Source organism: Phascolarctos cinereus, unplaced genomic scaffold, assembly GCF_003287225.1.
Source record: "Phascolarctos cinereus isolate Bilbo 61053 unplaced genomic scaffold, phaCin_HiC Scaffold_4;HRSCAF=312, whole genome shotgun sequence".
Taxonomy (NCBI): Eukaryota; Metazoa; Chordata; class Mammalia; order Diprotodontia; family Phascolarctidae; genus Phascolarctos; species Phascolarctos cinereus.
The window spans coordinates 22,552,310-22,566,295 of record NW_027555847.1 but is presented as its reverse complement, the minus strand read 5'-3'; the positions used below and the strand labels follow the sequence as shown (position 1 = coordinate 22,566,295).

General features: G+C 40.4%; 1 protein-coding gene across 1 annotated transcript in view; it reads left to right on the top strand.

Moving 5' to 3' along the window:
* The window catches only part of CFAP20DC (CFAP20 domain containing), a 204,478-nt gene that overhangs the window by 126,633 nt on the left and 63,859 nt on the right, over positions 1–13,986 (top strand). The window contains 1 exon segment of the mRNA XM_078152116.1: positions 10,389–10,592. Coding sequence (XP_078008242.1) covers positions 10,389–10,592 — 204 coding nt within the window.

The following is a 13,986-nucleotide window of genomic DNA, read 5'->3' as shown; positions in this document are numbered from 1 at the left end:
GCAGTCAAGAATTCAAAAGAGAATTCGAGGGTGAAATGGCTATGATGTATTTAGAAGCAGTGAAAGGACTTTGTGTGTATGTGTCTCAGGATGGTTGGGTTTGGAGCCCACTGTCTACTAGGTGACCTGATGTCACATCCTGTAAGGCCATAGACAAGTGATCTAGAAGATATGACACAAGTAAAAAGAAGGCATGTGCATTCACAGGTGTTCCCAAACACACATGCATGGTCCAACACCCTCCCCCCCCACAACACACATACACACATGCTTATACAATTTTCCAGGAAGGTAATAGAACCTTGAAGCAGTGAGATGGTTCAGTGAATAGAGCACTGGGCCTGGAGTCAGGAAGACCTGAGTTCTGATCCGGCCTCAAACGCTCGCTAGCTGTGTGATGCTGGGCAAGTCACTTAATCCTGTCTACCTTAACCTATTGGAGAAGGAAAGGGCAAACCATTCCAGTAAACTTCACATTAGGGTCGTAAAGAGCCAGACACAACTGACCAATAGAATCTAATCATTTGAAGTATGCACAGTATTGCTATTGACTAATTTACTAGCTTTGAGAAATTTATCTTCTCTTATGACGCTTTGATTTTTCTGATTTAGGGTAGAAGCAAATCATGTTTTGCTACTTGTACATCTTAATATATTTGCTAAGCAAGTAATATTTGCAAAGCACCTTGAAATTCATGACTAAGAAAGATGTTTTTCTCTGTGTAAAGTTAGAAACTATTAACAAAATGCTATTTATCAAATAACGGAGTAAATGATTCTAGAGTTTAAATAAATTATTCACTGAGCAAGGGTTTGTTAAGAGGCAGCTTGGTGTAGTCGAAGGTGCTTTGGACTTCAAGTCAGAAAACCATAATTCAGATATCACCTCTGGCACTAGTCATGTGACCACCAGCAGGTTATTCATCTGGCTGTGCCCCAGTTTCCTCATCTGCAAAATGAGTATTATAATGTTGGAACTACCAACCTCCACTTTGTAGGTGGCAGATGTTTTGTAATCCTTCGGAGCTGGGTAGATGTGAACTCTGAGGCGTCAACTGTGTAAGTCCTTGTGCTCCGTGCCGTGGGTTTATGTTGGAAAGAGCGGGATCTTCCCTGTTCTCATGGCGTTCCAGTCTAGTTCTTGAGCACTTGGGTGTATCTGTCATCTCCTCAATTAGATCATTCCTGCCGTTGGTACAGATTTCAGCCCAGGAAAGGCCTTCTCACCCTCTGTTTTCCCAGAGATCCTGTACTGAGGAACTTCTGAATTTGCTTCAAGTCTTCCTCTAGGTCAATATTTCTCTAAGTTTTGAGTCCCATGAGCCCCTTACACTCTAAATTATTGAGGACCCCAAAGAGGTAGGTTATAGATATGGATATTTACTGTATTATAAATGTTAGAGTCTTATTATTATTATAAAAAATTTTTTACTTCGTGGATCCTTTGAAAGGGTCTTGGAGACCTCCAAAGGTTCTGGAACTGCACTTTGAAAACTGTTGCTTAAGGTCAAAGGTTCTTAACCTAGAGGCCTTAAGCTGGGGTCCTTAACTTAGCTTTTAGGTCTTTGTGCTTATATGGTAGAGAAAAAGGTATGTCAGCATTTTCACTAATCTCTAAGTGAATGTTAACATTTTCTTTAATTAAAAATATATTTTTTAATTTTATTAATTTGATTTATCAACAATAACTTCCATATGCTTTTGAGTTGAAAATTTTTCTCCCCCTTCCTCCCCACCACCCTCCCCAAGACAGCGCACAATCTGATATAGGCTTTACATCTACATACCCATTAAACATATTTTCACATTAGTGAAGTTGTAAGTAAAAATTAAAACCAGTAGGAGGAACCATCAGAAAGATGAAACAAAACTCAACAGAAGGTAAAAAATAAGTGATAGAGATTCGACTTCCATAGTTCTTTCTTTGGTTGTGGACAGCATTTTCCATCCCGAGGCCTCTGGAGATGTCTTAGATCTGTGTAATGCTGAGAAGGGTTCAGTTTAACAATATTAGTCATTGCATAACGTGGCTGTTATTGTGTACAAAGTCCTCCTGGTTCTGCTCACTTCACCCAGCATCAGACCATATAAGTCTTTCCAGGTTTTTCTGAAGTCAGCCTGTTCATCATTTCTTATGGCACAATAGTATTCCATTCCATTCATATACCTCAGCTTGCTCAGCCATTCCCCAATTGATGGGCATCCTCTCAATTTCCAGTTCTTTGCCACCACAAAAAGAGCTTCTATGAATATTTTTGTACATGTGGGTCCTTTTCCCATTTGTTTGATCTCTTTGGGATATAGCCCTAGAAGTGCTATTGCTGGGTCAAAGGGTATGCATGTTTTTGTAGCCCTTTGGGCATAGTTCCAAATTGTTCTCCAAAATGGTTGGATCATTTCACAACTCCATCAACAATGTATTAGTGTTCCAATTTTCCCACATCTTCTCCAACATTTATCATTTTCCTGTTTTGTCATATTGGCCAATCTGATAGGTGTGATGTGGTACCTCAGAGTTGTTTTGATTTTCATTTCTCTAATGAGTAGTGATTTAGAGCATTGTCTTATGTGACTATAGATGGCTTTAATTTCTTCATCTGAGAACTGTCTGTTCATATCTTTTGACCATTTATCAATTGGGGAATGGCTTGTGTTCTTATAAATTTGTCTTAATTCTCTATATATTTTAGAAATGAGGCCTTTATCAGAGAAACTGGTTGTAAAAATTCTTTCCCAATTTTCTACCTTCCTTCTAATCTTAGTTGCATTGGCTTTGTGCATAAACTTTTCTAATTAAAAATAATTTTTAAAAACACAGATTCTAAAGAGAGTTCCCTTGGTGTCAGTAGCCTGCCAGAGGGGGCCATGATATCAAAAGCCTGAGGTCCCCTAGTCTAGGTCTTTTCACATGATATAAGCACCAGGGCGCGCTTGGGCTTCCCCTCCTCGTCTTTCCACCTGTTTCCTCGATGATATCCCTTATTCCTTTGTTCTTTATCCATCCATTAACTGCAAGGCTGGGTGAGACAGCAACAATAAAGGCAAAAACAAAGGAGTACCTGCCCTGCTTGAACATGGAGCCTCAGGAATGCGCTAAAGCTTGCTCTGCCTGCCCTGTATCCTGCTGTTGCCCCTGGGGTTACCTGAAATTTGGGAGTTGTTTTCAAGATTTGTGGCTATGTGGAATGACCAGGAGGACATGTGTGTTGAAAAGATGGGGTTTTATATCCAGCAGCAGCTTGAGATCCCTGAAAGCCCTGTACTGTTTCATTTCACAAAGTCAGTCCACATTCAGTTGACTCTTCAAACCCAGGCCACTTCATTGTTCAGTGCCTCTTTCTAGACACATGCACACACAAGCATACATACACACACACATACATCCCCACAATATTATTCACAAATAGAAGCTTGTGGTACTGCCATTCTTCGTTTACACCTAGAGCAGGACAACTTGCATGATGGTGATAAACGCCATTGGCCAGCATGTTTCCCTATTCCATGCTCTGCTTGTAATTAAACCTGAACTATGGAAATACTCTGATTTCAGCAGTCAGGTACCAAGGAATTGAAGATTATCAGACTACTCTTTCAATGTAACATTAAGATGAAAAGTTCAAATCAATGCTTTTGTAAGGAAATTAATTCTAAACCCTGATAACAAGCTGAATTTCAAAATGAACTATCATAGCAAAATATGACTAGGTTGTTTCTGTTTAGGTCATAGATTGTATGTTACTCAGTATGTCAAGGCTCTCTGATTTGTGAAACAGTGATACTAATAACAAGTGCCTATGGCTTAGTTAAGGCTTACTTGCCTGTAACTCAAAGATGTTTACTCACTTGCCCATGGTCACACAGCTAGTCTGTGGGAAAAGCAGGTTTCTAACCCAGTTTTTCCTGAATCCACATCCAGCATTCTATCCACAATGCTATGCTACATCTCTCTTCTACAAAAATACAGCCACTGTGATTCTGAGCCCTTCCCTCTGATGATTATGTCCAGTTTGGTTTTAGTTGCTGTTTTACCTTGAGCTCCTTGAGAGCAGAGAGCTGTCTTTTGCCATTCTTGGTATCTCTATTTCTTAGCACAGTATCTGCATGCAGTCATGTTTACTAAATGTTTACTAAATGACTGACTGAATAAAATGGCAGATGTGATCTTAGAAAAGGCATTTCAAGACACTTAGGAGATCTTGCGCTGTTACTGGTAGAAATCTCCCTGGAATGTTATGACATTGTTGCTTTGACAAGGTAAACAGGTGTGGATGTAGTAGAATTTTTCAAGGTTACCTATTTTTAAAATATGTCATGGAAACTACCAAAGACAGAATTGTGTGTGAGTGTGCTTAAGGCTAGCTGAATGATACTGACCTAGCACATGTCCTTAGTTCTTTCAAATGGCCTGCCTCCTAATTGATGCTACAGGCTAGGACATTCTTTATATTTAGCAAAACTCTTAGCCCAGCATGATGGTTTCATCTTCCACTGGTTCTGCAGTTTTTAATCACCCGTTTTATACTCTTAGAACTCAGGCTAAAAGGCACAAGATACTTTCAACTGAATTGTGATTGCTTATTTGTTATTACCCTCCAATCTCTATATGTACCTACTGTTTTACTTTTTATTCTTATCATTAGTGGATTTTATTCTCCAGTGAGCCAATCAGTAAATTACTTTGTAGGAGTAAATTGCTTATTGTGTGAATTAAGTGAACTTTTTCAGAGCCCCATTTGGTAAATGAAAAGTATTTTACTGAAAGGAGTTTAGTACCTGACAAGACTGGTTTCGTATTATGATGATGATGATGATGATGATGATGAACAGATTTGGGGTTAAACAAGTTTAGACGACATTAAGAAAAATAGTGTATAAGGCCGAAAATTATTTGAAAAAGCAAGGGAAATTTGAAAGACTTTGGATAAATGGATATCTGTGTCTTTTTCTACCTATTATATTTGTGTTTAAAAAACATGAGAGATCACCCTATGCACACTTTAAAAAATTACTGAAGGGGAACTTCTAGATCGTGTAAGTAGGAAGATGGAGGACTAAACATTTTCCATTATTGCCACACCCTCTCCAAAAGAGAAATTGTGCACCAAAGATAAAGCAACTTAAACTATTTCCATGGCCTAGGACACCCAGAATCCAAAAGAACACTTAAAAAAAAAACCACAATAACCAAAGCCCACAAACTGATGCTCACTGACCCTGAGCCCACTTAGCACCCCTTCCCCACCTCCCACACTACCAGCAGCAAAGCTACACTAACAGATCCAAGGACCAGACACAGACTTAGAGCAAAACCCACCCTTATACCATGTTGCTACCTCCCTCTTCCCAGTATTGTGGAAACCCCAGCTTCAGCTGCAGAAATTTGCTCTGGCTACAACAGGCAGCCTTTCAAGAGCAAAGCCTACCAGGGGCCACAACCCCACAGCACAAAGATTGTAAAGCTCTGAACTGCCAGTACTGAGCCAAAGAATTAAGGAACAGAGGAAGGGGGCAAGTTACCAGGACAAGACACTGTGAATGTGAGGAGCTGTGCAGCATTCCACCATGCCTGAGGAAAGAGCACAGCGTCCGGCTAGGGCCAGTTCTGACCACCCAGAAATCAACTGAGGCAGAGACCTAGGCTGATGAACTTTGAATTGCCCAGCCTGGGAGTTGGCTTGAGACAATGAGATCTAGCCCCCCAGTGAAACCATAGAGGGAAGAAAATAAGCAAGAAGGGAAAATAAGGGAAGTTGGGTAACTGGGTAAAGAGACAGACTGAAATTACCAAAGGCTTAAGGAAGAAGAAAATTCAAAGACTTTGAATATAAGCAAATAAATCAACAGAGAAAATAGTATCAACAGAAGGAAATATGGCCTTCACAGCAAAAACTATGGGCAGAATAGAAAAACTGAAATTCGCAGTGGAAAGCCTTACCAAAGAAACAGAAGAGAAAACAATAGATTGAGAATACAAGAGAAGCAAAAAACAAAACAATAACATTAAAAGAAAATATGCTAACTGTGCAAGCAATACATACCAATCTCTGCAACAGGGTGCGCAGAGACAATCTGGAGAGCGTAGGTCTCTTGGAAGAATACGCCTTGGAAGAAACTGTAGAAAAGAATTGCCCAGACCTTCTCAACATAGAAGAAGAAATACCCATTGAAAGAATTCACAGATAGCCTCTGGAAAACAAATAAAAACAGGGCTGCAAACTCCAAGACATGTATTGGTTAAGTTTAACAATTCAGTTTGAGTAACAAGTTCTGCAGGTAATCAGAAGAAAGACCTTCAAATACAAATGAAAGAAAACTCAGATAACATAAGACTATTCTGCCCCCACGATAAGATGTAGGAGGCAATGAAATAATGTGTTCCAAAGAGTAGTGGAGTTCAAGATGCTATCCATGGTGACCCATCCTGAAAATCTGAAGTTAACTATACATGAAAAAAAAAAAGATGGACATTCATAATGAAGAGGTATTAGAAATATTTTTCAAAAGAAACCTAAAACTGAAGAGATTATTTGCTTCTTAAATGCCCCAAACAGCAGAAAAGCAAGAGTGAGTAAGTGCAGCGGGTAAGGACAGCAATAGCAGCAGTGACGGCAGAGACACCAGTAAGAGACATCTTTATAAATGTACACAAGATGGCAGGACGCAGTGAAGGACAAGTGGCCACAGTGAAGACGTAGACGGGGGGCATTATGGCCAGAACCTGGTGATACCCTGACTACAAGCAAATCAGTTTTGTTTTGTTTTGTTTTTAATGGGACTATATTATAACAGGGGAAAGTACATGAAAGGGGGGTGGAGAGAAGAGGAGAGGACGGACTATGTGCTGAGATCAGATCAAAAGCTAGTAACAAGGAGATGTGACTCCTATGGCCTCAGACAGAGAAGACTGCAGGGGGGAGTGGGGGAAGGACTGAAAAGGGGAGGAAAGGAAGAAGAGCTTACTTTCTTGGTGGGAGGGTGTTCTACTGATGAATGCTTCAGTGGATGAAGACAATGTCTGTGAAGGATGGCTGTGTCTTAGGGGAGTTTGTGTTTGAAAAGTCCGTTCATCTTGTATGGGGAAGGAGGTTAGTTAGAAACTCTGGGAGCAGCTGGACCCAGGAAGGAGAAATTTTGAGGCAAATGGGAAAAGAAAGGTAACTGGTGATGTGGGAGGATACAAATCAATGACAGGCTGCATAATCAGAGATCGAGGATTGAGGTAGCATGGGCTAGTGTCCTCTCTGACACTTGTACTAATTGGCATTATTCTGGGAGTGAGGCACAGTGGGAAAGGGGAATCCATGGGGTAAGTTCTACAAGACAGTATCAGAAACTGCCTAGCAAGGAGATCCTAGAATGAGTACCTTGGAAACTTTGATTGGTTGTGGAATACAGAGAAAAGAAGGTGATCAAACAATTATAGGCGATAGGTACCAGAGAATGCGGGTCTAGGGGTACAAAAAATGAAATTTAAAAAACTATTATACAAGACTAGTTGAAAGAGAAGAGAAAGGGGCAATCTGTGTGTCTAATTGGGAGGGGAAAGTGGGTAGAGAATTATTAAAATAGATAAAAGTATGAAGGAAAAAGGAAGTAAAGCAGTAAGCAAAAACCCAAAGGGAAAAGGGTAACAAAGGAGAGGAGATGAGGGGAAGAGACCCAGTGGGAATGGAGCCACCTTAAAAAAAAAAGAGAAGGTTAATAAGGTAAGATGACTGAAGGAACATAATCCTTGTTTACAGCAGAAGAGGAAAAAATATGTATGTATGTATGTATGTATATGTATGTGTGTGTATATATACATGTATGTATGTATGTATGTATGTATCTTGGGGAAAGCCCAATATTAGAGACAGATGGAGGAAAATATAAACCCAACTCATATGAATGGACTAAACAATACAATAATTTGGAAAAAAGCGACAGATTGTATAAGAAAACAAAAGTCTACAATCTGTTGCTTACAGGAAACACATTTAAAAACAAACATATACACAAAATAAAACTGAGGGGATGGAAAAAAATTTGCTATTTATCAAATTAATGCAAAAAAGTAGGATTTGCAATCATGCTACCTGACAAGCCAGAAACAAACATTCACAATTTTTTTTTAAGATAAAAAAGGAAACGATTATGCTGAAAGGAACCATCAGGAAAGAGACCTTAGAGGTCATCTAGTTCATCCCCTGTGTTTTAAAGATGAGGAAACTAAGGCCTGGGAGAAGTGACTTGCCCAAGGTCATAAATGTAGTTAATTGACAGAGCAGAGATTTGAACTCATGTCCTGTGACTCCAAGTCCTGTTTTCTCACTGTGCCACATACCATGCAGCCTTCTGGGAAGGCTAGCAGTTCTGACATAGTCATCTTCCATGTGGACCAAAGGGAAAGTTACACTTCTGGGCTGCAAAGTGAGAGAAGAATGCATCTTAATGAATTTTCCCTGGAAAAAGAAAATTTATCCCACTACTAAAAAGTAAAGTTTCTTATATGTGTATGCGTGTATGTAAATATATATGTGTGTGTATATATATATATATATATATATATATATATATATATATATATATATACACACACACACACATATGTATGTATAGATATGTATATGTATATATTTATTGAGATACTAATAATAATATTTTGTTATGAAAAATATATTTATGTAGTAGAAAGATGTCAGAATTAAGAATCAGAAGATTTGGATTCCAATCTCATCTCTGTTACTTTAGAACCTGTATAACTGTGGGCAAGTCATTTGACCTCTCTGAGCCTCATTAGTAAAGCAGTAGGGTAGGACAATTAGCCTCTTGGTCCTGAGGGACCTCCAGGTCTTTTCTAGAACATTATCCTTTTATTTTTTCACATCTTGGTGATTCAGGTAAGACGCAAACCAGACTTGTCTATCTTAGAGCATACCACTAGGAAACAGTACCCCTCACATTGTAAAAGTTAAAGCATATTTTTGTCCAAGCGTGGGCAGTATTCTTTACCCTAAACGATTTCCAGCCATACAAGCAAAATTTTGGAGGTTCTTTAAAATTCAATTTCATGTAAGCCATATCTGCCTGTAATACTGTACAATATGCACTACTAAAACAGCAACAGGAAAATTGGGCATTCTGCCACCAAATGTTATTTGAACCAAGAAAAAGGCAAGAAATATACAATTAATTTTAATTAAAAGCCTGCATCAGTTCCATATGTTAAGATGATGGATTATGATAACATCCTTGAAAATACTGTAGTAATATAGTATATAGCATATATGTACTACAGCATAGTAGAGTCCAGTAAAGTGTAGTATTAAAGTATAATATATATAGTAAAGTATAGTTAGTAGAATGTAGTAGAGTATACTGTATAGTATTAAAATATAACGTAAAAGCATAGTATTGTGCTGAAGTATAGGTATTGTAAAGTATAGTGTAGTGTAATAGTAAAGTATAGTATAATGTAGTTTAGTAAAGTGTAGTATGGAAAGGTATAGCATAATAGTAAAGTGCAGTATAATGTAGTTTCGCAGTGTAGTAAAGTATAGTAAAGTGCGGTGTGGTGTGGTGTGACGTGGTGTGGCGTGGTGTGGTGTGGTACGTGTCTTTGTTGCCACAGAGCTTTCTGGAGTCCAGATCTCAGAAAGTCATATCATTGTCTCTTGCTCTTTTGATGGCACGGCCACAGGGACTGTCCACAAGAGTAGCTTGGACTTGCTAGGTGTACAGCTGGCCTAGGGAGGCTCACAGCTTGCCTACCACCAGGCAGGCCTCCTTTTATCCCCCTGATCTTTCACCTCAAGATCTCACTTTCATTCTAGAATGACCCACTTGTAGCCTCTGTCTGTGCCATTGGTATGACATGATGTGACGTAACAGCCCCCCACCACTGTCACGTACTAGCGTATGAATGCCAAATGCTTTCTGACTGCTTCTCAGCATCATTTGCATTCCATCTTAGCCTAGTGTGATTTGAGTGTCCTTGCTCCAGCCTTTTTTTTTTTACCAGGTACAACTGTACTTTTTCACACATTCCTCATTCATGCTGCCCCTTTCACAATTTTTATGTTTCTGTTTGCGTGGAACTTCTGAGATGCACTTATATTCTCCACAGAAAAAGAAAAATGGTGTTCAGTAAGTTTTTCATTTGAAGGAGCGATGGTAATTTATTTTTATTGAATGCTTTCAGACTTAAAAAGCACTTTGTGTACATTATTTCATATGTTCTGATTTGAGCCATTTGTCTGTTGGTGATTACTTTAATTTGAAACCAAGCCTCATTGTATTTTCTATTTTCTCCATTTCTCCTTCTCTCTCTCCTTCCTCTCCCTCCCTCCCTCCTTCCTTCCCTTTCTCTCTCTCTCTCTCTCTCTTTTGTTTTTTTTTTTTTTGGTAAGGAGTATGACTGGACAAACTACGAGCCGAGCCAGATGAGTGAATCTGAGCTGCAGATGCTGGCCAGCATGAGAAGGCAGCAGACTGAAGAACTGGGAGATATCGGGGCCTCTCATGGTCTGAGCGCGTCTCAGGTTGACAATTGTAATGTCAGCATCAGTAGCAGCAGTGACGATACCACCACCTGGAACTCCTGCCTTCCACCAGTGAGTCAAAACGTTCTTTCTCCATCTTTGTTCTGCAGTGCCCTAACTCAGAAAGTCAGAGCCAAAAGACCAGCTGGGTCCATGTTTCTCACTCTCTTATTCACCATCATTTCTTTATTGTTCAGAGGTATAGGGTATACTCAGTTGAGCAAGTTTTTATTAAGTGCCGACTGGAGACAAAATACAAGAAGGAACAATTCCTGCCCTCTGAGGGCTTACATTCTAGTGCGAGGAAACAGTTGGTCCACAATTAAGTAAATACAAGATGTATACAAGGGAATTCAGTGGTGGGAAGAGATTTCTTCCACTTGGGAGGCATCAAGAAAGGCCTCCTATAGGAAGTGTCGTTTGAGCTGAGCTTTGAAGGGACATGGCCAGATTCTAAGAGGCAGAGGTGAAGGGGGAGAGCAGGTAGGAGAAAAACCAGAGCGTAGTGCATAGAGAGCAGGAGGTAGGCCAGGCTGGTGGCTATACCAAAGGGTATGTGAGAGGAAATAATGTGAATCATCCTGGAAAGGTAAGCTGACTTCATGTGTGTCATCAGCATCAGATTGCTTGCAAGGAGGAGGGTAGGACAGGAGAGTGAGAATTTGGAGCTCAAAATTAATAATAAAATAATATTAATTAAATTAATTTTATTAATTAATCTATTAGTAATGAAATTGTTTAAATTAAAATAAAAATTAAAAGTAATAAATAATAAAACATGTTTTACATGTAATTGGAAAATATTTAAAGCTAAGCTAGAGACAGTTGTAGAGAGCTTTAATATTGTACATAGTTTTAAAACTATGTACAGGGGATTTACAGTATTAAAAATGCAAGACGTGAACCTGCCCTCAAAGAACTTACAGTCTGGTTGGAGAGACAGGCAGTAGACACATTGTTACGATCTAGGGGTGCCATGAACCCCAAAATGCAAGGGCAAAGGGCACGGATCTGCCTTGAAAGAATTTGGCCAATCAAGCCTTCTTTCAGTCAGAGACAAGGTTTATTATGTTGCCAGTAGAAGGGTGGGATTTTAAGAATCAAGGCATTTGGTAGGGAAAAGGCTGACTTTTTTTATAGGGAAAAAGATTGTGGGAAGATTTGGATGGGATCAGGGGGACACTAATAACCTGAGATGACCTGGAGGTAACAGACAATGAAAGGCTGGGCTGAGTCAGAAGTAACAGAATTGAAGGTTGGGGCTGGGTCAGAGCCACCATGAAAGGACAGTTGAAAGGATTATTGAGTATCTAGGTGGGGCTGTGTGGGAAGGGTCAGGAGCTGGATTGTGGCTTTTGGGGTCCAGGTCCCATACCCCATCATTATGACATATTAAATAATCATTCAGAAAATAGCTCTCAGTTCCCTACAGCAGCTCAAGAGCTGACCCAGGCCAGAATGGGATTGATCACCAAATGCCTAGAGCAGGCAGAGAGGGCTCTTGGCTTTCAGAGGAGGGAGACAGGGCTAGAATAGGTTGAGGAGATCTCAAAAGTGGAAGGCTTGGAGGATTGGAGGTGAAGTGAAGACTGTACTCCTTCACTGGGTTTTCTGGCTTTGCCATGGTAGTGTTCCCTTATGTTAGTTGTGCTGTCATTAGAGGAGAAAGGTTCGGACTCTTGCTGCCTCAAGCAGACTTGTATTCCACTGAATAGTCATGCACTGAACCAGGATATGGAAATTGGGGCTGGAGCAGCGAGTAACAAAGGCAACTCCTGAGAGTTGCATATATAATTGAACAACAGAATTGAAGTTTTGCCTTATAAAAGCATTGCACAAAAGCAATTTAAGCCACAAGAAAGAAAACTGTGGACTCTGATAAACTGTCTTTGTAGAGCAGCTCAGAGAATGACAATATAAAGGAGGAGCTAAAGGCAGGATTCCTTATGCCCTGGAAGAGCCAGACTGCTTGTTGCCTTGGATACTGTTCTGTGGCAGGCTGGGAGCGAGGGAGGGCCAGCCGCATGAGTGCCTTCCTCTCCCTGGTGCTGCTGCTGTTGTTTCTAATCACATGTATGTCTTTTGGATAGAATGAGAAGACTGAAAATAGTCCATTGTTATACAAAGAAGAAAATTTAAGGCCTTACCTTTCATCTCAGAAGGTACATTTGTCATTGCATCAAATTCAGAGTCTTTGGAAATCAGGTCTGTGTGGTCTAGAATGCAAAAATGCAGTAGCAAGCTCCGCATCTTGTTCTTTGTGTAAGGCCCAAGTACAGCGATTGGTAGATACGGCCCAAACTTCACTAAGAGAGTCACAGTGGAGGAGCAGTGGAAGGGGAGTCCTCTGAGCACTCATCTCTAGTCAGGGCAGTGACATCGCAAGGGGTAATGAGATAGTGTCTATAATTGCTTTGAGTAGTGAAGGACAGTAACCCAGTAATTACATTTGTAACATTAAGTCCTCTAGAGAAAAGGAAGAACAGGCATCATAGGAATTCTTGTCATCTAGTCATGGGCATTTCTGGGTGGTTTGGTTTTTTTCCTTTGTCTGGCCCTGTGACTTCATTGGTGTACAGACCTCCTAATGCAGAAGATCCGGCTGCTGAGGCAGCAGGGCCGCTCCTCCACAACTTCTCATCTTCTAGAGTTGCCTGAGCCCCTGAGTGGTCCAGTGACTTGCCCAGGGTCCTACAGGCATTATAGGTCAGAGGCAGGACTTGAATCTAGGTCTCCCTCACTCCCGGGGCTGCCCTCTGTCCATACTCTTCCACACTGTGCGCTTCAAAAATAACACTGCAGCCATATTTCAGAGTCAGTCCATGAGCACTTATCAGGCACTCCGAGAGTGTGCACTTGTCTTCTCATTGTGGTTGTGGTTTTCCCCCACACTGCTCAGATTCCAAACAGCTTCGATACACTCCCAGAATAAAGATCAAACTCTTTAGAGGGTCCGGTGATCTGCAGAGAAGCAGTGACTTGGGCAGGTCAAGCTTGGCTTATTGTATTTCCCGTAATGACTTCACACATTCTAGTCTGAAAATGGAAAACCCCACATGAAATAAAACACTTCCTCTCTTCCAGAGTCTACAGCATCTGCAAAACTTGGGCTTCCCAGCTTCCCATGTGATTCAATTAAATGTTTACAAAACGGCTGCTCTGTGCAAGGCACAGGACTAGCCCTTGTTGGTTCAAAGACTGAAGTGATACAGTACTCCTTCTCAGGAAGTTCATGAGCTCTGGGGACAAGACCTGCATACAGAGGTCCCGGAAAGGCGCTATGAACAACTTGAATAGGTAGAGATGGAGGAGATGTCACCTAAGTTGGGCCTTGAATGAGGGACTTCGGTGGAAATTGGAAGGAATGAGTCCATTCCAAAGATAGAAGATGACTCATAACAAAGGAAGTCCCAGAAAGAGATGGAGAAATGCCCTGTTTTCATTATTAACAGTATAATGTAGAGTA